General features: G+C 31.3%; 1 protein-coding gene across 1 annotated transcript in view; it reads left to right on the top strand.

The window, feature by feature from the left end:
* The window catches only part of LOC129004133 (hemicentin-2-like), a 275956-nt gene extending 269101 nt beyond the window's left edge, over positions 1-6855 (top strand). The window contains exons 5-6 of the mRNA XM_054432566.1: positions 1668-1967; positions 4369-6855. Coding sequence (XP_054288541.1) covers positions 1668-1967; positions 4369-4544 — 476 coding nt within the window. The 3' untranslated portion in view covers positions 4545-6855. The remainder of the gene's footprint in view (positions 1-1667; positions 1968-4368) is intronic.
* The last annotated feature ends 19020 nt before the right edge of the window (positions 6856-25875 follow it).

Raw genomic sequence — 25875 nt, 5'->3', positions numbered from 1 at the left:
ACTCGAGATCTGTGCAGTCTGCATTGATGTGACGTATGATTGTTCTTGCCACACCGCAGACAAACGCCATTCAAGCCAAGAGCAATTAAATCAACTTGTTCTTTGCGCCGATAATGTCCTTGCAGTGTAGCAGAAGAAATTGAGCTGTTGCAACTGCTGTCGGAAGAACGACTGCTGCTCTCGCCTGACGAACGATGGTTGAATCTAGCTGACGATCGGTGCCTTTTCGAATGTCCTGCCAACTTGTTGACGCCTACGTTGCTGTAAGACGGTTGTGACTGCTGCGAAAACTTGTCTATGGCATTGGAATTCAGCTTTGAAGCTTCAATCGCTAAAGCTCGTGTTAGAGCAGAGTCAAAAGTTAGATCCTTCTGTTGAAGAAGGTTCTCCTTTATGGAAGAATCCCTAATTCCTCGTATGAATTGTGCCCTGAGGAATAGGTCAGAAACAGAAGCGTTGCAAGTAGAACAGGCCACATTACAAGTCGAAATTTGCTTTTTGAGGGACATGACATAACTGTAAATAGACTCATCAGACTTTTGTACCCGAGAAAAGAATTTGTGTTGTTCGACAATTTCGTTTTGAGCAGGAAAGTGATTTGTCATTAAGGCAGTAAGCTCTTCGTACTTCAGCTCATTTACCTTTCTTGGCAACGATAATGTAGACAACAAGTCGTAGCCAGAAGAGCCTAGACTGTTAATAAATATCTGGGCACAGAGATCTTTGTCTGAGAAAACGTTTTTCAACTTTAAGTAGTTTTCAAATCTCTCTTTGTATTGAGAAAACGTTTCTTGTGTACAGTCAAACTGGTCAAAATTTGAAATCAGTGTTAAATTCTTTGATGGTTGTGAATCAAACATACCTTGAAGAGCTGTTGTTAGTGTTTGTAGAAATAATTGAAACTGTTCCTGGTCCATCTTGCCGTTTTCCTCGTCGCCACTTTAAAATACTTGAAGTAATATTAGATAATTAGTATGGAATAAATTATTTCAAGATGGTGTTGTAAATGAGTCTTGTATTGAGAACAATGTTTTGATAATCACAATAGTAAAAACATCAGGAATAATAAATATTTAAAATAACATATGATTGTTGAGGAATGCAAATAGAAAATATATAACAACTCACATTTTACGTGTTTCACAGTAGGCCTAAGTCATAAAACATTTACCAAACACATTAGATAGCTTTTCAATACTAATTGTTTAAATGTTTTATACTCTTTTTAGACTTCTTAATAATGTTGTTAATGAAATTTTGTCATATGCCACTCTACACCTTTCTAATAATAAGCAATTTCAATGTATTACGATCATTCAGTCTTCAGCGAAAATCAGACGACACTGCGACGATGAAAGAATAAACATTATTTTTTTAAGTAGCCAGTGAAATGATTATGTATGTGTTTGAAATTAAACACTTCACTCAAGTATCATAGACCAAGACCACGACACCTATAGTCCGAATTACAGCCAATTTTAAAAAGTGTTTCTGATATCTTTATTTTACATCTGGAAATCTTACGAAATCAAGATACCATTCTCGATGCCGGCTTCGTATTTTAGTTTCTAACCAATCACGCAGCATACTAGCGATCGGTTAAACGGATGTAGATTTACATGTATAGGTAGCAGGTTTAATTATAACTAACTGCACTTCACTTTCAGTTCCTAAAATTGAGATTCTTGGCGAGAACGACATCTACGTCAAGGCTGGCAGCATCGTCCAGATCAAATGCGTCATAACACAGAGTCTTGAGGAGCCGGCCTACATCTTCTGGTATCACAACGGCAAGCGTGTGCTGGACTACGACCGCAAGCAGAAGGACATTCTGTCAGAAAGGGTGTCTGCAGATACGACGGTCGGGTCTCTTATCATCTATGAGGCTCGTAGAGAGGACACCGGCAACTACACATGCAGTCCCTCCAACCTGGACTCCGCCAGCGTACAGCTTCATGTGCTAAACGGTGGGTAAAGTAACGCTTTTCGAGGGAAAATTTTAAAAGGTAGCGTATGTATGTATGTGGTGCTGTGTAATGGAGATTGTGGATTTACGGTTGGAAATTGTTGGGAAAGCTATTTTTAATATAATTTATTAAAATGTGTCTGACAATGGATAATTTTACAACATATTGAAAGAATTTCTGATATCCAATATTATTAAGTAAAATAAATGTATCGTTATCACGTGTGAATAGGATAACGGTATAATATAGGAGGAGAAGTTTGTGTCTATACCATTTTTTAACTTTGACATTTTTTTTGTTAAACAAACTCAATGTTTAAAGTCTTTAAAAGAGCCTATTATTATAAAAAATAAATACGCTACCAATTGGAATAAAAAATTTTCTAGTTGTAAACGATAAAAGCTTAAAGACCAATTATAATGGATCAAACATATAGCTCTAAATTATACGATTGTAGATAGATTTAGTAGAACACCCTATCAATTTTAAAATTAAAACTTCCCCTATGTAAAGTTTGATCGGTTATGTCTATGAATTATATGTAATCAAATCCTCAACCCTCAAAATAATTGACTTATGTTATTATTTAATGAGCTAGCAACTGAATTGTCTGTTAATAAATTAAATTATATATCTAGGATGTAAAATAAGTCCATAGAGGTTATAGTGTATTGAGTCAGTGATATGAACATACGTAAATGCAGCCATAATGATTTATTTTTATTGTAAAAAACTAGTATTTAGGGTTATCACCCGAGCAAGCTTCACTTTATATAGTGCGATTTTAACCTAATTAAAAATAGCGGTGAAATCAACTGAAGATAAAACGGCCTGGATAACCTGGATTAATTTCAGAAAGATTTAATGCAACTATTAGAAAATAATTTTCAGCTTTTTTAATAACAGAACCATTTATAAAAAATTGTATTCTATACTTAGGTCTACTTTTCGTAACAGTGTAAATGCTCCAAAATTAACTGAAATGTTCAAATGAAAAAATGCAAGCCCGTGTACGTCCCCCGTTGCTCGTAACTCAGTTTTATTTATTGCAGGTGAATGTGCGTTGCCGTAGGCTCCACATCACCGGCTCAATGTAAGCTTTAACTTCATATTTTCATAAATTGTAAAACAGTGTCATAATTTACTAACAAAAACGTCTTAATTTTGCAGATATGGCATTATTTAACATGCAAACGAATAAAAAATCTATATGCTGTAACCTGTTATCGAGAGTGTCCATAAAATATTATTAGTAAAATTTCAGATATTAACCATAGACTACCGTTAATTTCTACTTGTTTTGGCTGTATCAGCCACATTGAATAGTTTATTTTTACTTATAATTGTTGCCAACTCTGTTTAAATGGATAGATATTGTGAAACCAACATCTGGCCGACACCTTGAAAAAAAAGGAAACAATTATACGTAAAACTAGACTTTTGAATTTTTCTGACACAATACACTCCGGTAGATGTCCATTGAAGAGTGACACTATGAACGTAAGTGTGAAATTGTACTAATTGGAGACACACTGTATGGAAACCCCCTACGATTGTCCAATTATTGGACTATGTGAAAAACAACGTCTTTTATTTATTATATTTGATAATTCATATAATAATAATATAATTTCATGCTATATTTGGGTAAAGTAACCATGCTCTATGCAATGGTATACCAACGGTCATGTAAAATCTTTTCTCTTTTTGTTTGGCTTGTAGAAGAATAATTAATGACAACAAAACAAGTATGGCAAACTGGAATCAATATTTGTCCACATATAGAAATTTCTAAATTTTCTCTATTGGCCACTTTTACGATTAGTAATAGTTTCGCATACTAACTAGTTCGTAAATTCTATTTTTTTAGATTGGATTCCAGAAACTGATCTGCATTTTAAGCTGTTTATTTAGGTGAAAACGGAATTTCAATGCATACATTTATTTTCTAAATTTCTTTATTTTACACATTGTGTACTTTCCCGAAATTAATTGTAAATAATGCCAATGTTATCATACATGTAGGATAACAACTTAAAATGTATTTTACCTGCTTTACCTATGAAATACTCACTTAATTTTAATTGTACTCAAAACGTCAAATCCAAAAATTAACATTAGCGTATTCCGTCGGAGGATCAATTCAAACATTTTTATCTTAATTCTTAAACTTACAACAGTTTTAAGACAGGAATAGATTGTCGTGTCCATAGTCCACGACCCATAGTTGAAAGTACAATTTTAATATTTGTCCTTTCAATATACATTTATCCATTGTCCAACCCAAAATTTCCATACAAACATTCTTCCAAATATATAATTTTAGAACAAACTAACATTCTCTTACACAAAATGAATGAACTCACAACAGTTTATGTACTGATTCCTCATCTGCCCGCAGACGAGCATCCCGCAGCCATGCAGCGCGGGAAGAACTCTGCCTCTCCTCTCCCCGGGGTCTACTGGTACCCTCTGTCTGCTGGCCTCGGCCTATGCAGCCACCTACAGCGGCGCAGCCTCTTCCTGGCCGTGGCCTCTATGATGGCCGTTGGCCACGTCCTCGTCCGTCTGACATGAGTACCTCGGCCACTCTCCCTCACCCGCCATCTCGCCTTGCAATGTAACACAGCAGCAGTCGACTGAGCACACCCTCACAGAATTTGCGTGTAAAAACTTTTTTACGATTTTGCAATGTTACGTTGTAAGGCTGATTGTACATAGCGTCAGTGTGAATCATTGCTCATCCCCCTACTAGCTCGCCAGTGTCAGCTGGGCGTGAGTGACAGTAGTGAAAAAATGAGAGTTCTATGACAAAATATGATTTTTTTTTTGTATTAGGATTTCCTATTTTATATCCTCCCTGGATTCGTTAGATCATAGTTAGAGTAATTTTATTAAATGTAGTTACGGGACACCTATGTTTTCACTACTGCCCTCCATGTTTATAATATTCATTGTACGTACCAAACTTTTATGTCGAGGAGCAAATGGAGGGGAATTTTTATGAAATAACTAATTAATCAAATTGTAAACTGTTTTGTTTGAGGTTGGCATTCGCCAATTACTTTAAGTTGTGAGATTTCGCTTATTCATGTAGGTTGTTATATACATAACACTGTAAATATATTGTTAAGAGTTTATAATAAATTATAAATTTTCCAGAAAAATTTCAATTGTGATGATAATAATAGATTATTCGATAGAACTTATTTTCTACTTAAGGTTAGGTTGTAGCATTAAACAATGCTGTGTGGTACAGTTTTTTTAATCCAATATTGAATACAGCAGCTACCCCAATATTTTCATATTTAATATAGTTTACCAAACCTTATCAATATACTAAGTATAGTTTTATCACACAAAACATTTTAAGTACAATGAACACAATACAAAATTATATTAATAAGACTTAACGTTGAAAAAAATTCAGGTATAAGTTCGATACAATCAAAAGTGTCATTTATGAATTAACGTATTAAATTCTTACAAAAAAGTGTAAATAAGGTTAATATAAATAAAATTCCTTTGTTAAAGTTGTTCTATGTTTTACATCTTTTATTTTTCATTTGTTGTTTTGTGGATTTTATTTTGGAAATATTTAAACCTTTGGCTATATGACAACAATGATAGTGTTTAGTCAGTTTGGAAAATTTTTTTTTTGTTTTGGTTGCAAAATTGAAATTCAAGTTGAATATACGTTCTAAAAAAAAAATAAGTACAGTAAATGGAACAATTGAAACAACCTAAAGAAAACTAAATAAACGAGTTATGATTTGCATAAAAAGTATTAAGAAAGATTCAAGGTGGCTTAAATTTATAAAACTGTACCACACTTTGTACAGACGTTCTGTTAAAGGCAAATTTATATAACGTATAAAATACGATGTTTATATTACCTATAAGTAATTGAAATATTATAGTGTTTGTCACAATGTGATGTAAATTAGCTTCGAAAGTGAAGGATATTTCGCAGGCAGTGAGTGATAAGGCCTGAGGACGTATAAACTATAGTATTTTCCAATATGAATATAAATGTCCATCCTGTACATAAACGATATGATTTAAGTAAATATTGAATAGTTATTGTTATTTACTATGATATTTTAAACAATTGTTTTATTCAGTTTATCTATATTTGTTGTTTAACTGAATCATACTATCACCTGTTATATTTGTGGTGTACAACATCTGCAATTGTTTCGATAGTCTTAATGTTCCCCTCGACCTTTTATCTTATTAGATCTGCAATGTAATAAAATCGTTGAACCAATAAAAGTAGAAGCCCTAAAGAAGATGAAATTTCAGTAAGGGTTTATGATTGAACTATCGTTTAAAATCACTAACTATTATTCAATAATTATTATCAAGTGGTATTCTTGAAATACCTCACGTATTTAATTACAAATTACAATTTATAAACGAATCAGGCATAAAAAAGATCTAAACCAGCCCAGCAATCATACATTTTCAAATTTTGAAAGGTCCAAAATGAAACAACCGTTTAGTAACATTTTTAAATTATTTGGGGCTTAGTAAATACTTATTATTTACGTTCGTTGGTATGTATATACTCGTATTAAAGATCAGTCAATTTCTGACAGTGCTTGATATCCTACGTTATAATATTATGGTTAGTGCAGTTTGCCAAAATAACAAACTACTTATTTCATGCCATGAATCAGTTTTTTGTTTTACCCCATATTTGTTGCCACTATTTCTGGACTAATTCGAAATTTGTACATTTAATGAAAATGGCTTAATGTTTCCTAACTAAACGATTTATGTAATAAATGTATAAGTTGATGTTCTATATTTTTGAAGATGTTGACATTTTTGATTATTGTTTACAATTAAGTTTGACTTATAAATAAAGAGATTTTACTATCAATTTTGCTTACCTTTATAACCTTTGTGTGGATTCTGTTGAATTATAAATGCCTTTATACTGATGTAACAAATCTGCTTTTTCACTAAGTATTTTTCTCCTGATGAATATTATATTTTTACTATAGGTTGTATTAATATTAAAACATGTGATTAATTTCTTAGAACGTAAAACGTTTAAGACAAGAATATAAAAGAGATTCGATGAAGTATAAATTGTTGTGTTAATAGTTCTTGTCACCTAAAGAAGGTATTAGAGGGTTATATGTTAATCTTTTTTACTAATTGGAAGATAACAGGTTCTTATTTTGCTACTCAACCACAAAACCGTTACACATTCATAAACAATAAATGCACATTCTAAAAGTATCATATATTTCACTATGTTACGTGGTTGTTTAATGCTAAACCAGAGTAATCGTAGACTGTGTAAAAGTACATTAACGTAAAAATGGTTTGCCAGTAATAAAGAAATAAAAATGTTTACTCCAACTTTCGATTTAAATATACTTATAAATCATCTTATAAACGTGTTATTTTTAAGTGAAAGATTTCCTAACATATATTTTCCAAAATTATTCTACGTGGGTTTTTAATATTGACCCATTTTCATGTTCATTTCAATGTTGATTTGGGCATAAACGTTTTAATTGGTAAGGGAAACCACGGGCTGAATAAATAGTTGAATTTAAAGAGAACAATAAGAACGGTACTTTTCAGTCTAATTCGGCAATTTGCCAACGCTTTGTCGCCGAGTAAGGCTGAAGCCTGGTGTATAACGATTTCTGGCTGGGGCTACCTCGCATGCGCTTCCCAGCAGCCCCCCCCTCCCCCCCCCCTCTAAACAACGCGATTTATCAAGTTCTTTCTACACATAAAAGGTGTTTATCTGGGACAGACATCCTCAAACTCGTGTATAATGAAACCTTTATGATGGCATCAGATTGCATACAAACTGTGATGCCACAATACCCACGCCATTTTGTTTTGTTTGATGGTTTTATATTAATTAAAGTTGTGCACCAATCTAAAAATGTATAATGTACATTCTACATTTTAATTAACTTTATCCGTTATGAATAAGTCACGTTAAAGTGGCTTAATTTCGTCCACAACAATAAAACTTTATAATTTTGCAATACTAATTGATTTAGACATTGCGAGTGTATAAATAGCATCCAAATACGGTAACAAATAGTTTAATAAATGAACGTGAAAAATATCTGTATGAATATTTTTTTTTCAAATATTTTTTTACTGTTTTGTTTTTATGCTATGTATAATCAAACTGACCACATAACTGTATGTAAGTGATATTTAATTATATGTACGTAAAATATTTGTTTAAATAAAAATGAAAAGCGAATAATTGGGCATCGTGTATCATCTGGTGGTAAGGAATGGTTCTAAAGAGTTTTAGTAGGTAAAGTAATAAGAATTTTACCCGTACATCTAAACATATTTGTAACCCCAATTTAAATATCCAAATGATTACCAAATTTTAGTATATTTTATATTTTGAATTATAGATGATCATTTCCTCATCTAAATATTTGACAAGTAAAAAGTATTACCATTTTCATCCTATTAAACCTATTACAAATTTAACCATCCCATAAAATGCTAGACAATGTTTATTGGAAAAAGCTTAAACACATTGTTACTGTATCGTACATTGTTATATTAATTTAAGTAACAGTAAAAACAAAATATATTTTTTGTTCTCGTAGAGGATTGTAAATTAAATCTAATTAAATGATAAAGAATAAGGAAACTTCAAATCAAAGTTTAAAACATTAAGAATTGAAAGAAACCATTGTTTTTTAAAGAAAAATGAAAGGGTGATGTTCCGGGACGGGATTTTCCAGAAAGACCAATCAATGAAATACTCGTTATTGATATTGGAACTAGTCACAGATATGTAAAATCGTTCTGTTCAGCCTTTTTTTTGATAAGTTTTTGTATCCTGAACATTTATGTGACAAAAGTTATATACAAATGTTAGCCTTAAATTTTTATTTACAGCCATATAGTTATTTAAAAAATACCGTATGAAATCTATAAAAACCGTCCATTTACAACATTTGCTTCTTATTCTTCTTGAAATTCTGAAATTTTTTTAGTTTTTTTACCATCAATTCATGTTTTTACAAGCATACAAAAATGTATTGTGCCAGTAAATATACCTTTAGATAATATTACACCTGCGATTGATACATTTTGCAAATTAAAAGAAGTAAGGTAACGTAATAAATGTTGACATAGTTAGTAGCGATATAAAAAAAATCGTCATACATCTTTTTCCAATGCAATGTTATGCAATATATAAAGCCAGCAAACAGAGTCGGTGCAAACGTGAAAGTTTGATGAAACTTGGTATTGCAAATAATAATATACTATATTTGAAACGTGTATTTAAGATGATTTAATATCAGCAAAAAGGTTCAAACATTGTTTTACAACTTCCATCCTAAAACTGAATGATTTTTAAAATATCTTTACATTCCGATGTAACAAATGGACTGTCTGACATGATAGTAATAATTCTCTTATAAGCTATTTATAAATATGACAAGACATCTCCTCTTGAGTGTTGTAGGAAAAGCGATATACACTAAAACCCACCCATTTAGTTATGTGGTTATAATCAACGAGTTCAAGAAAGTGCAGTAAAGATAACACTGTAGAGAAAAACTGTCTCGAATAAAACCGGTTCTTAATATAAGTACTCCTATATTCATCAGGCCATTTCCCAAAATTACACCAAGATAATGATTTTGCAAAAAGGCATAAATCGTGATAATTGAGGATATTTCATTAGCATGGCGAGATACACAAAATAAAAACAACTCGTTTGATAGAGTATGTGTTTGTATATATTAATAGCAATAAATAAAAGCGCTTTGACAACCTCCACGCCTGATCATGAATATTTAATACAAAGCTTTACTATACCTTCAAGTTTGGTAATTGCTTAACAACACATTTGCGTATATTCAATAAGTTTGAACTATTCTACACCTGCTTATAATGTAAATGCATGTTTTAAGACGTACTATTATGAATCTTGATTTTGCCATTGTTAAGGCTTCTTCAATATTTTATTTGTTCTAGATTGAAGTTTTGTAGTTAAACATGGTTTGTTAAAGGTTATATTGGAACAGTTAAATCTTTTCATTACACATTATACTTACGCATTACCTAACTAATTTTAACTACTTTTTTCGTTGTTTAAATTTATTCAGGATGCAAGAATCCCTCAGAGTAGAAAAAGTTAGAACCAATCATAGACAATGTACAAAGTAAATGGAGGAAAAGAGCTCTTGGATGGGATAACCTTATTTTGCCTTTCCTAATGAACCGAATCTTTGTGTGCCTTTGGAATTTTTCGGACAGAGCCAAATGTAATCACAACTGATAGTTGCGTTCTACATTTATAATCAGATTTTGTTGGAAACTGCAATAATTTGTTTCACCATACTGTTTTAAGATGATTAATTTATATAAAACTGTTTAGATTGAAAATAAGTAATGTTTTGTGTTTAAACCATATTAAAAAAAATATATATATGCTAAGTTTATTTCTTACGTTCCAGTTTCCAGCAATTTACAACCACTGATTTAATTTAACGATCACATTCCTTTTACCATTACAGAGGCAATTTAACGTTTTGGACAGTTTTTTCAACATTGTGGTTCATTTATAACTTAAAAACTGACCTACCTGTTAAAACTGTACTTTGTATGGTTAAAACTGTTTTTACCTTTAAAAACTTCGTAAAACTTTCCATCCATTATTATTTTTTAATAAATCAATAAAGCATTTAATCAATTCACCCTGAACATACAAACAGAAACAAACTCTTCTTTTCAACCTACAAACATGGTCTTATATTTTGATGTTAATAAAGTACGTTATTAAAAGTACTGTCTTAGATATAGTGATTAAAAAAAAAAACAAGCATAATAGTTCGAAGATAGCCACGATCACCCGAGAAGATGTCTTAATAACAACGCCTCGCTTCCTAAAGTAATTATTTATGCAATATCGCAATCGCTGTTTCATTAGTCAGAACCAGATGACTGTTGTTCCAGCATCCGATATTGAAATACGGTACTGACTTTGGAATATAGCGTAGTTTGACAGCGTTTACACCATAAATCTGATAATTACTTTAAGTAAGCTTTTGGTAAATGAAATATATTTTAATCGAAATAGTTACCACCGCTTAGTCGATACCCAAAATTTGTCTTTGCTATTTTAAAGTCAACATGTGATTACGAGTAAAAATTTATGGTTATAAAGAAACTTACTAGTTTCATATTTACAGCCGTGATTCCCAACATTTTTATACCGTCACTTTTCTTATTTTCCTATATAAATAACTTTACTTATATAATTTTTAAATAGCTTTTCTTGTGGTTTTTCTGCTTTGTAATCAAAAATCATATCAGTGAGTATAGGTCAAGGTATATGTCAAGGGCAAACACCATGGCAGTTAAACAATGTGACCTTCAACCTGTCCTAATTGTACATCAGAAAAAAACTGGTTTTCAGGTCTGAGGTTAGCGTTCGCCTCACTCGGCAGGAAGGCTTGCTACACTTGCCACGGGTCAGAACGGAATTCGGGAGGAAAGCCATTTCTTACTTTGGGCCCCAAGCCTACAATGCCCTTCCAACTTACCTCAAATCAGCAAACCTCTCTAGGTTTTAAAGGGGATTGAAAGATGTATTTTATGCCACTGTAATTTGAATGGCGCTAGCTTAATAAAGACGTTTTCATTTATTCATTCATTCAAAAACGGAATAATATTAGCACGTAAACTACTAATTGTGTACCGAAATGTGATTGGTTGCTTAACATCGGCAGTAGAATTGTAATTTAGATTGTTATAGAACTATAGCTTGTTTTTTTGTTTAATGTGCTGTAAAGAACGGGGTTTATCATTTTTGTGAATCATAGAATAATACTAGACTAAGAACATAAAACTTAATATGTACACATTTTACTACCTAGTGATCAGAACACTGGAATAAGAAATCTAGTGCCTCCAATGTAAGTTTCTATAAGTAAATATAAGCATGCGTTACAAATTTTCAGACAGTCCATGAAATTGCAAAGCACGCCAAAAAAAGAGTTTGTTTCAAGTGTCATTAGATATCGAGATGTAAGGATAATATTGCCAAAACAACCATTGAATATTAAATATGATTTTTATAGGGGAAACTATATAAACCAATGAATAAAGCAAAGATCAGTTGAAGAAGTTTCGGCTTTTTCTGTTATTCCTATTGTAAAAATCTTTTGGATGTATTTTCCTGGTAAGTGTTTTACTGTTAAGAGTACAAAATATGAAACCACAGTATAAATCTACAACAAAAAAAAAACATTAAAATTGCACTACTATCTTTAGCCCTTGTAATATTAAAACTACAAATTTATTGCCCTCCGTAACAATTATAATCCTCACTACGACATAAGGTACCTACACATAAAAACTATAGTAATCGGAAAAACAACGTACACAAATAGTTTTATATAGGAGGCATTTTAAATATCACAATTTATACCTTGAAATGAATATGTATAAGATAGATTTAATTTACAGGTTCCATGTCTTTTTTCAAAATTGGCCCTCTTTTTGTTAGAAGATGTAACGTATTAACGATAACATTACCATTTTTCAACAGTGTAGTTCATTGCTGTATTTAGTTTCTAAACTGATTGAGTAGCCTCAAGATACTGTGATACCGTCATCAGAGAAAACTTCAAAGTAAACATGAACAAGGATCTTTGCAAAGAAGTTGCGATAACTTAGTTTTCCTTTTTCTTAATGAACCGAGTCTTCGTTTGCCTTTGGTCTTCTTTGACAACTTACTCAATTGTGACTTTTAAGCTGATAAAGGTTTAAAGAGATTCGGTAGTAAGTAAATAAAAAATTAATGTGTTGTAGATACTTAGTTATATTACATTAAAATGCCAAATTAATAATTCAATTAGTGGAAAACGAAATATAAATACTTTAAATATTTGAATAACAATTAATGTCCATAAGTAGGATTTTAAGTTATCTCCTTAACAAAATATTTGCACGGGTAGCCTACTTAAAATTTAATTTTACACCTAAATATGGCTTTGTCAAAAGGTGTATCGTAGAGCTATAGTAGTAAAAATAATTAGCTATTTTAAGTTAATGATGTGTTAACGAAGAGAATATTTTTGCTGGGACAACTACAGTATATGGATTTGATAGTTAGAGTTACAAAATAAAATAGATTATGAACTTTCGGGTCGCAGTATGATATTACGAAAAACCATCTATCGTCTTGCTGAAGCGGTGAATTAAGCCAGGCCGAAGCCCATGAACGAACTTCACCCTAGGATAAGTGACACCACTAGTAGGGGTTTGAAAGAGATGGATGAAAAACTCATTGGGGATCTCCGAAGATGGGCTAAGTTAACATAGAAGCAAATTTCCATCTCACCCAGATCCTCACCAGACACGCTTGTTTCGGGGGAAGACTGCCCCCCGGAAAACTACCCCCCCCCCAAGCAGGTTCCTACGTCATATTGACGTCAGAGACCGGGGGGCAGTTTCCCAGTCACGGACATTCAAATTTAGTTGTCAAACAGTTCTAATCTAACCTAACCTAACCAACCAAACTTGTTGTAATATTTCCAACCTGCCTTTTCTATTATCCAACGGAATTACTCGAATTAAAACTAAAATTACATAGCATGATTTCATTTCATGGACACGGCTTCCATATTGGTTAGTTGGCAGATTTTGTGACGTCACGTTTCACCTGGGGGGGTAGTTTTCCGGGGGATAGTATTCAGCATCCCCTTGTTTCGGCCCTACCTCCTTATGATGGGGAAGCCAGTGAGCCCGAAATTTCCGTATGATGACTCAGACTACGACGCCTTCTTCCATAGGTCATCTCTCCATGGATGAGCAGGCAAGTGCAGAAGAGAGGTTGCATACGCCGTCGGCCCAATGTTGCAGGAGGCACTCGTTAATATCATGATTTGCAGTCCTAAATTGCGAAACGCCGTCCTTGAATTCTCGAGAGGAGTGTTGAAAAAAACGAACACCAGTGCTGACTAACCCAGTAGAATATCGCAGATAGAATTCCAACCTTGTTGTACAAAAGCATTCTTTTGACTTATTACGAACAACCCTCTTGAAAGGGCTTCTATTACTTGGCCTGTGGTGAGAGTTTTACACAACAGGGTAAAATACTTCTGTACCCTGACGGTGTATATGCTTCTTCTTATCGTAACAACACAAAACCACTACTTCAGCTGTGCCAAAAATTGTAAGAATATAACACTACCAATTCATGGAACTATCTGAACTTTCATTAAATATTTACTTAACTACAAAACAATATCACTAACTAACAACAGCCATGTAGCTGTAATTGTTGCAGCTAGTATTCGTAAATAGGCAATATCTTACGTTTTGCGGGTAACTCCAGGTCAGACAGTTGTCATTCTGATACAAATCCAAATAAAAAGGAGGAAATTGGGAAATATTTTTTTTTTTTTCAAAAAACACTGTTTATGTTAGTTTGTTTACAGATAGCCTAGTTTAATTCCTAAAATATATTTACTTGAAATCGTTGTATACGTCGGCAATTGTATACCTACTGGTACTTGCGCTGACACGATACCTCCAGTTATTTATATACGGAGTTGTCCTATTGCATTGAATAGCTTATTATTCAGGTATTTTATTGCTTATTTATCGTTATTTATTCATTTATTTTATTTTATTTTCCAATGCTACAAAACAGCACATGCCAATTACTCTGTAGCATTAATCATATAAAAATAACTTTAACAGAGTATTACAATATATAAATAAATACAGCAAGGGGAAAAAGTCCGTCTTCTATGGTGGCAGTCATATAACACTTTCACTGAAAATATAAATATAAGAATATAAAATATAAATAAGATATAAATAAGAATGGCCATAAAATTTAAATATACAGTAACAAGAGAATTTAAATGCTAAATAAAAATAATACTGATGGTCATGAATCAAATATAATAAATATGCAATAAATATAACACTATATAATAAATAAATAGGCAATATTTAGACAAACTATTACTTAACGTTGATAAGAAATTTTGAATTCATTTGACAAACAGACGTTTAACATTTTCAGTGATAAGTAAAATATATCAAAGTGATAGGCATTACAAGTGCGAGACAGTATATTTAATGGAGAATTGAATCCAAGATTGGTACGAGAGTAACGAGGGGTTATAGCAATAACACTATTTCTAAAAAAGTTTGGATACATACTAGTACATGTTGGTACAATGGCTAGTTCAAAAGATCTGGAAATCCTTCCACGTCTTATCTGAAAATGATTGCTTGGCATTACATACGTATTAAATCTGCAAACATTACATGATTAGCGTGTTTAATATTGGTTACTCGAAGCTAAAGAGTCGTATTTTACTTTGTTCAAATCAAACTAGTCTAATATCTGGATTTTACTAAGGTTTTTTCATTGTGATAAACTGAAAAATTATGAACCAAACTAGCTACTTTTTTTAATCCCTATTTTTCACTAGTCAAAACATTCATTAAAATAATAAATAGAAATGACTAAATAAATACAGTAAATACAAATATCTATAAACATGTAAAAACAATTTTTAATACATGTCATTTTAAAAAGTAAATAAATAGATTAGTTGCCAAATTGCTTAAAATGTTTACCCGGTCAACGTTATAAAGTTTTAAACCAAAAAATATGGTTGAAACATATGTGATTAACTCATGGTTTAAACTACTTATAGCCAAGCATCCATCATTTGCCATCAGACTATTAAAAATAAGTTCAGCTTTGTCGTGAGTTGTTGGGATATTATACTTTAAAGGAAACAGTTTGGTAATGTTGAAAAAAACGTAAACCTCACCACACACGAATATTTACATGAAATATGACAAATAAAATACGGCCTACTCGGGCTGGCTGGAGTTTTTTCCAAGTATTTTTCTTAAAAAGAACATAGTATTATAATAACAACTGAAATTTAGATTACAATAAAAGAATTCAAACGCAGATAGTGTAATATTACGAGTTTAGAAGGAGTTGAACGTAGATGGCACTTGTCAGCGAGTTTAATATTAAACATTGTTTCATTACATTCTGCAAAGTGCGCGGCATAGCGCAATCATTGGACAAGTTTGTATTAGAAACTTTATGAATATAGTTTCTGCTTGAAGTGAAAATTGAAGTTTTGTGATATTGTGGTAGTGATTTTTTATTTTATTTTGATATAAGTGGCCCATTACATGTCATTTCTTTGCATAATCGCTTTACGCAACCAGTGGTTGTTGTATACCCCCAAATCATTTTCCGAATGATAATGGGTCATTTTAAAATGTTTCCTAACTACATCTCCTCTCTTAGACGTTGGCAATTCAATTTATAGTAATTTCGAAACAGTTAAGACGAATACATACAAGTCATTATTTCCGACTTATATTTTGTATTGAAATTTGAGAAATTGTTTCTTATTGTATTAGATTATCTTTAACTCAAGGAAAAAAAAAAAAATATTGCGTTGTTAGTTTCATCAAGTTTTTTTTTTATAATGGCTATTGTCTGAATTGTCATATTTCATGTTAGTTTGTATTCAAGCATACAAGGAGTGCAGACAAGGAGGATACCCTTGTAAACTAAAATTATGGATCTGATAACATTGTTTTAACAGATGCGACTCGTTTACAACTAATTGTAAAAATAAGGGTGGTGATTCAAAACTCTTCATGGTGATAAGTGAATGTTAAGAGTAAAATACTTGAGGTGGTTAAATTGTTTTCGACAAACTTTGTACGCAGACATTAATATTCATGACTAACTTTACCCAAGCAAACTAGTTACGGCAAGTCAATGACGCATTTCCTGTTCATATGCGGAATAATTTCAATACGCCATTTTACTCACAAGGATGAAAACATATCTATCTCATGCATATTAATTGTTTTCATTTTGCAAGTAATAAAATAAAAACGTTAATAAAAAAAAAACTAAATAAAAGTTACATTAACTACTCTATTTTAGTGCGAATAATAGCATTTGATTTGGAATTTAAAATCTATTGGAGACGATGGATCAGCAAAAATATTCTGTTTAGATTTTCATGACTTATAAAAAAACATTGGCAGATGTTTCTTATTTTTTCTTTTATAAAGTCAAACGTTAAGTCTTACATGAAACAAAATTCCTTATGCTTAAGAAAGTGTTAAACTACACATATAGGGATAAGAAAATAAAGACAAGCATAAGATATTGAAATTTAGAAACTAATAAAAAGGTTGAGAGTCAATATGTACTAGAAGGACATATCACATATATAGTACAGCAAATGATTATAAGCAAACCTACCATAATAGCAGACTTAAAAAGCTTTAGTAAGTTTTACAATATGAACTACCAAAAATAAGCTGACAATATGAGCAAAGAAAACCACATGCTGTTTTGTTGATAAACATCTAAAATTTGATTCCGAATTATCAGCTACCATGTACATGTATGATGTAATTTAAAGGTTTACTGACAACCAAACTGCTTAAATCCATATTAAGTACATTATTTGCTAATTTTAATAGTCTTACGTACAAACGTATCTGATACATCTAAAACATTCATTGGTATAACTGGTGTTGTTATAACCAAACCGTGAAAACACGAGATAGACATATTTTATGGAAAGGAATCTTCGGTGTAGAAGGAATTGTGACATCGATTTGCCACGTGCTGTGAGGTGTTTTGTGGTTGAAGCATCAAAAGTAAACTACTACATGTTACAACCCACTATTTTAGTAAACTCAATGTTAACATTAAAAAAGTACACAACGATTATTCATATTCGTTTTATCAGTACAGTTACGTGTTTAATTTCATCACGCTGTTGCATAAAAAATTGTATGTAAAAATATGAATTTTTATTTGAAATGAAATGCAAAATCATTTATTTGCACCGGTAAAGTTAGGGCCACATGGCTCTTTCTTACAATCAATATGTACTTAAATATGATAAAAATATTTCAAAAAAATAATTTTTTACAGTAAAATAAAACGGATATCATAGATACAGAGACTTTTAATAAAACTATGTGTATATGCTAAGGATAAATAGTGTTAAAATATTAGGGGCTTATTTAATTTTGCCTATACTTTTGTGGAATGTGTTGAAAATTAAAACAGTCAGTTATCTAACACATTTATTTGCAAAATAAATACTCAATAAATATGCTAAAATATAGAAATTTAAATGGAACTTTAGTATATTTAAGGTAATTACAGTTATGCATCCACGAACAACCGTTAGAGCAACTTTATTATTTTAAATCTTTAAATGCAAATAAAACTCTTTCTTATTACATAAACAAAAATGAAACAATAAATTAAACGTTACGTAAATATGCAAATGCTGTAAAAATTAATAAATGAAAGTTATTCTACATGACATTTAAGTTTTGATGTATGTTTGAAGGTATAAACGCGTTATTAACATTGAATTAGAATAGTCTTGTTAAATAGTTTTCTTATTATAGTATGTTTTAGTAAGCTGAATGCAAATTTAGTATCCATATAGCAATGATTCATTATAATTGAATATTAAACATTGATCAGCTGGTTTATTGGTTTTAAAAATAAATAAAATGAAAAGGACATGAGTTTTATTAGCAAAATAATTTAAACTGTTAATTGAGACCGGCCTAGGCCTGAGAAGCCCCCCTGGGAGAGGTGTAGACTGGTGAAGCTGGTGACCTGAGAAACCCCCCCTGGGAGAAATGTTAAATAGTTTTCTTATTATAGTATGTTTTAGTAAGCTGAATGCAAATTTAGTATCCATATAGCAATGATTCATTATAATTGAATATTAAACATTGATCAGCTGGTTTATTGGTTTTAAAAATAAATAAAATGAAAAGGACATGAGTTTTATTAGCAAAATAATTTAAACTGTTAATTTTGAACAAGTCTAATGCTGTAAATTGTGGTATATAACGTATACAATATGAATAATTGTATTAACAATACAAAGGAATAATGGCAGGTTTTATGACAATAGTAGTACTGTATTTCAATTGCAATAATATGACTCTTCACCACATATTGTTCTATAAAGTAACCAAAGCAAGTTAAACTTCTTCAATACAAGCTCACAGATTCCACGCGACTTTGATGAATCCTGTTTCACATGAATATTTATCAAAAGTCTTTATTGCCTCGTCAAAGCGCTTTTGCTACATTTGCAATTTAGAGGAGCTATCGGCCAATTATGTGATCTCTTTTTTACATATTTATGATATACTACGCCTAATGAAATACATCTATAAGTGGAAATTTAGAACGTCCATAAACCAAAACAGACACATAAGGTAGCACAAACATTAACGTATTAGCCTGGACATAAACCAATGAAAATATGTTTAAGCGGCACTTTCCTGCAAAAATTTTTTTCTCGATATTTCGATGTTATTGTTTTCCGATCTATTACAAATTTACAACAACTAACTGATCTTGTTTAGGCTAAAATAGTCTATTATATGGATTAAGAAATGAAACTGTTCTAAGCTAACCTAACATAATCAACCAAACTTGCTGTACTATTTAAAAATTCCGTTTGGGTTTGAATATAAAAGGAAAGTTATAAACACGGAATTTTTAAATGTTACAGCAAGTTTGGTTAGTTATGTTAGGTTATTTTTTTAGAGCAGTTTCATTTCATTAATGTTTGTTGATACTGAACAATATTTTTTGTAGTTGTCAGCTGATATGTTTCAATTTGTTAATATCGATATATCGAGAAAAAAATCATCGATAATAATGAATGTTCCCTTTAACAGGAAAGTACTGTTAAAGCTTATTATATTATGTTCGTAATGCTCAATTGAGAATACGTTTGAATTAAACAGTTTTTTTCTGCGTACATTTTGTGCATTATATTTTACACAGTACATTATATTTTAAAAAGTAGTGTTTACATAATAAAAACTATCTAAAAAAAAACTTTTAGCAAAAGTTCTGTTCTAATTTTTTAATGTATTTTAATTTCAACGTAGTTATTTTCAAACATACAGATAGTTATTTAATATAAGAAACATCTGTGAACTATGCATTTAGAATTTTTATCATAAAAGCTGTAAAGAAATATACGTGGCATTTTCGCCCGCTTTTAGTAGATAAATGGAAAAGGTGAAATATTAGCAAACTCTATACTTTTTAAACAAAGTGAAAGGTAATGGTCTGTAACGTAGATTTGCAGATCCAATGTCAAACATAAAATATTACCTTTACTGGGCTGGAGTAGTGTGGTTGAATACAACCATATATTGCCTTACATGTAGTTTTTTTAGACAGATAACAATTTCATATTTGTTGTTTAAAATTATATCTTCTTTCAATAAATAACCTTTTATTACACTATCCAGTAAACGCACAATTACGTTCAATATAGTTTGTAAATAATATATCAACAATTAAAAGGTTAAAAAAATATTTGTCTAATTGGCAACATTTAATTTTTTTATTTTTATAAAACACAAAAAAAATTAAAACACTCATGTGTTGTCAAATTAAGCTTATTCTTTTACCTTATATGTGTTTATTTAACATTATAAGTATTAATTTGTTTTTGCAACAAATTTGCTCATAAAGTGAGAATTATACAATTTTTACTTTAAAAGTTTTAAATAGTGTTATTTAATAATCAGTACTAAAAAACTATTGTTTCTGCCTTTCTTCTATGGTATAATAATCAAATTAATAATCCCAACAAAGAAAACAGACCCTCACTTCTTTAGGAAAGGAAGCAACATGAAGTTATCCTAAATATACGTTATCCGCTTCTCATTTAGAGCAGATAAATTGAACTTCAGTATTACATACATGTTAGAAATTATGGAATTGCACCTAGTAACAATATGAGGATGGTTTTGTTTAATTTCCATGCATAGTTTTCTTGTACTATGGGTCAGAGAAGGATGCTTTTTAGATCTTTAATCAAACTTAAACTGAAGAGTGATGTTAATAAACTTAAAGAGCCCGTGTTACCATAAAACAAAAGAATTAAAATGATTTCTCTATAATCGTAATATCGTATTAATATTTAAATAACTGTAAATAAAATAAATAGGCTAATTAATTGCGCTCTTGTGAGAATCAAACTATTTTATTTTGGCTTAATACCAACTCCAACTTTACATATACTGTACATGTTGAGAGCTGAATAAAAATATTGTACACTGTAACGTGTACATACATCATAGTCTCGAAATACACGAAGGAAAAACAAGAACATATTAAACCATTATTGGCAGTAAAACACTAAAATTAGCATTTTACCGCCAATAATGCTACTACATATTTTAATACAGTTTAAATATAAAATGGACACCTATGCACTAAGTTGCAGTTAGGTTTACACCTAAACTTTACCTTGTACAGTACAAAGTGAAGTATAAAAAATGAGTTCTTCATCAGTAGACAAGATAAAACATTTCACTCTGTTATCACATCAGTCTGTAGCGGGTGGTTCTGACAAGTCATTTGTCATCGCAGTGCTACTTCTGTCAGCATTTGATATGATACAGGCATCATATTAATTTGATGCAATAAAATGGATCACTTGCCACAACACAATGTGACGAATGAATAAATGTTTTCGTTCGTTTTGAGGTTAAAGGGACACTAGTGTATTTTGTGTTTAATGGAGTTATGAGAATCTGTTAACAAAGGATTATAGTCATGGCAATATTATTTTGGTCCCAAATAATGAAATTAAATGAAATATTATTTATTTATACAGGCAAAAGTTAGGGCCACATGACCCTTTCTTACACTTAACCTGTCATAAATATAACACATATATTTTAATAATTACATCAATATACAACAAAAACAAAATCTAAATCATTGATACAGAAACATTAACAAAAGAAAATAACTTACATTTTAAACTGTACAAAAATAATCTTCCTCTCTCCCTCTCTCTCTCTCACACACACACACACACACACACACACACACACACACACACACGCACACACACACACAAACACCAAGCACTCTGTCAGTGACCAACCACGCGTACAAGCCCCTAGGACAAACCAACCATGGTCATACGTTCAAAATACACATTTTTAGCGCTGCCACCAACCGGGAACGGTTATCAAGGGATTTGATGGCTAAGGGGTGGTCATTCCAAAGTCGGCAAGCGGTCACAACAAACGCTCCGTCGTAAACTGCAGCTGTATGTTGTATGCTGTAATCTAACATAATATGAGTATCCAAAGTTGATAAAATTACTATCAATATTAATATCGCGTATTAAAAACATTACAGCAAGTTTTAACGACATACCAATCAATTATAATCATCATTTAATATTTTTCTGTACGGTTCCTTAAAACCGAAATGTATTAAAACTTCTTTTGGTTCTTATATCTTAAATAAAGAAAACAAAAATTCATACATAAAAAAATGTGAGTGTGGTTTTTAAGTTTTCCGTTTTGCTTTTTCTCTGCTTTGTTAATTTTTATTTTTTATTTTTTTTTCTCCGCTGCATGTTTTACAGTTTTGTTTAGCAGTTTTTTATTTATTTATCTTTTTTGCATGGTGTGCTCTTTGGACATTTGTATGTGCTCTTTGGACATTTTGTTTTGTAAATCAAAAGGAAATGCATCTGTTTTGTTATTTTAGTTTAGTGTTAGTGACTTGGCCAATTGTTTATAAACCGAACGGCTCAATAAATCTTGAATCTTGAATCCGATTCCTGTCAGACGTAAATAGTCCTTGACAAATTTGTATTTTTAACTAAGATTATTAACATTAAAGGGAACTTTGCGACAGAGGTCTAATGAGTTATTTTATATATATTTACTGTTTAGTTTTAGAATGTTTTATAAAATATCGTAATTAAATTAAAATACTTTTTGGATTTGGAATGTCGTTTTTATTAAAACATATCATTGGGGGTAATCATTTTATAATTATCTCATATCTGTGAGTAAGATCCCTTAATGAAATCAACCAATAACAATGTAAAGAAGCTATCCGCTAACAATGACGAACCAACCATGTCGTACAGTGTTTAATGTTTCCTTTTTATTGTATATTATATATGTGGTGGTCGGTTGGTATAGAAAAATAACAAAATCAGTTTTTTCATTAAACTTTTCTTATAAATAAATTTCTAGCTGAAACTCGGTCGAGGGTAAGTGATGAGAATGTTACTTTATCCCTGTGGATTGTTGTAGATTGTTTTATCACATCGCTCACAAAACCACTTACAACAATGTGGCAGATATACGACACAATTTCCTTACATCGAAGATACTCTCGCTAGAAATATAAGTCTCTCATGTTTCGTGGAGCATATTGTCTATCACGTGGAAATTGGAATCTTATATCGCTGCCGAAAATGGACTTAGTTTGTGTGGATTTCTTGTGGAAAATGTACCGGAGAACTCTGTTAAAACGTATCAAAATGTGTTTCGTTAAGATTTTAAATGTTTCACCAGCGTTCTTCTTTGATTCTTTCAAGGATGAATATTTAATACCTGTACATTGTAAAAACAATACTTTAAAGTAATTCAAATAACGTTTTCTCCAGATTAGCTAAGCCATATCCTTCCTTGGTACTACTACGATATTAAGGATATAATCAAGATCCATTAATAAGTTATCAAGCTTTTGGTTCTATATCTGAAGAAAGGGCTTCATAATTGTTTATTATTAGTTCATCTAATGAAATGCTTCCATCCATTACATACTGTTAAGTATGCACTCACCACAAGACAAGATCACACTGACAATTAATTGTGCTAGCGAATAGTTAATTATATCAGCCTGTCTAAAATGCCTGTTCAGGTCGTATTTCAGGATGATCAAACACGGACAAAATGTTTGGTAGGAAAAGCGAGGTGGCCAATAGAACCAAAACAGGTATTACCTTACACGTTAAAGAACAAAGCTCAATGTAAAAAAGTACTTAACTTTCATCAATACACTGTTATAATAAACATAACTTTTAAAAGATTTATTTACTTTATCCTTTATTATTTATCTTTTTCTAACCTATGTCCTTCTTTATATGAAACATTCAGTTAACAGTTTGTTGTTGGCTACAAAACGATTTATTTCACAAACTAATGGTTGGATTAATTATTGTTGCTGTTAATTGTTAGGTAAGTACTTTAGGATGTCTTGTGTCTTGCTCAAACATAGTTAACCGACATTGGGTTGCTGTAGTTTGATAAGATTGGTTGTGGGCGTTAGCGACCACTTTTTAGCAGTGTGTCCAAAATGTCTCAAGAGAATTACAGTTTGCACAGTGCAAAGTCCTGCGATGACAATGACTTGCATTTTGTAAGTAAATAAATAAGCAACAACGTTCTCGGTTTGAAACATCACTGTAGATTGTCAAACAACCTTCGGTCTTGGACTACCACAAGCTAGAAACAATACACAGTGGTAAATACATTGTCTCTCAATACATATTTACTGTGACAACCATAAGATTCTCCAGACATTAATATACTTATGTTCTAAACCGACGTTACTAACTGTCAGGAAATTTGCCATCTCACAACTTGATGGATTCTGCAGCGGGAACTGGTGAGCTGCACAGATGTCAGATATCCAAACTTTTATAAAACCCTACAAACATTTACTGACCGTCTGGATATCTAACAACATTTACTGGCCGTCTGGATATCTAACATCTCACAACATGATGAATTTTGCAGCGGGATCTGGCGAGCTGCACAGATTTCAGATATCCAAACGTGTATAAAACTCTAGCAGCATTTACTCACTGTCTGGATATCTGACATCTGACTACTCGATGAATTATAGCAGGAACAGGTAAGTTGCATTGATGTCAGATATTCGAGATGGATAAGCGTGAGGACAATTACACTACTACATAATATTTAACTACGGTTTACTGGTTTGATACGCCTGTATGAAAAATACATTAAAGTACTTATCTTTTGTTTTACTCCTGACAAAAGTTGAAACGCTGATTCCAGATCGTGAACATTGATTCTGGTTGTAATGCAGTGTCTTCGCAATTCACATAATCTAAACAGGTAACAACATAGTAAAAAAAAAACATATAAATTATCGAAACCTATACATTTATAATTTGAAATCTTATCACTAAAAATGTATAAACAACATGAACAGAAGTTTAACACATTTGTTTCCAAAAAAATCGTCGGAATAAAATTTTAATATTTTTAGGACTCAAATATAGGATGGAATTGTATTGTACTAATAAATTATGATATTATTTATACATACTTTTTGATTTTAATATGGCATAATAGGAGGTCAGGAACAGTGCGTGGACTCCTTATCTTCTTGAATAATGATTTTACTTTATATGATAAATATGTAACCAATAATGTTAATATTGCCAATTTTATGGTGCAATTCAAATTATTTTGTTGCGTACTAAGATTAAGTTTCTATGGATACAAAAACCAAAGAATCGCTTTAGAGTAAGAAATTTTTTAAGAAAGTGAGCTGTCATTGACTCTAAATAGTATATTTAAGGCATTATATTTTAATAATGGAATCATCTCAAAGTTGTAAGATTCTAAAAGGGCAAAACTGGCTTTCTTTAACGATAGTCTCAAATACAGTGATAACAACCAGTATCATTTTGTATAATATCTCTTTCTTTGATAGTTTGTTTAAGAAAATCAGCAGTAGACCTAGGTTTAAACCCATGTTCTGAGATGGTTACTATGTATAATTCTGTTGTATTATTATACTACAGTTATCGCACAGGTTAGCTTTAGAATGATAAAATAAACGGATTTCTTATAAAATATAACATTAAATTGTAGATCATAACCGGATGATAAAGTAAGCTATTAATTACAGGGTGTACTTGTTCAGGCACAAGACTGTTACCGTCAGGTTTTTTTGTGGTATCTTTTGATACCATCAGTTAAGTCTCATTCTAGA

This window comes from Macrosteles quadrilineatus, unplaced genomic scaffold, assembly GCF_028750875.1.
Source record: "Macrosteles quadrilineatus isolate MER2022 unplaced genomic scaffold, UCM_ALF_1.0 Scaffold_9__3_contigs__length_116548681, whole genome shotgun sequence".
NCBI classification, from domain to species: Eukaryota; Metazoa; Arthropoda; class Insecta; order Hemiptera; family Cicadellidae; genus Macrosteles; species Macrosteles quadrilineatus.
The sequence above is the reverse complement of the archived record's forward strand: the minus strand, read 5'-3'. Positions and strand labels throughout refer to the sequence as shown.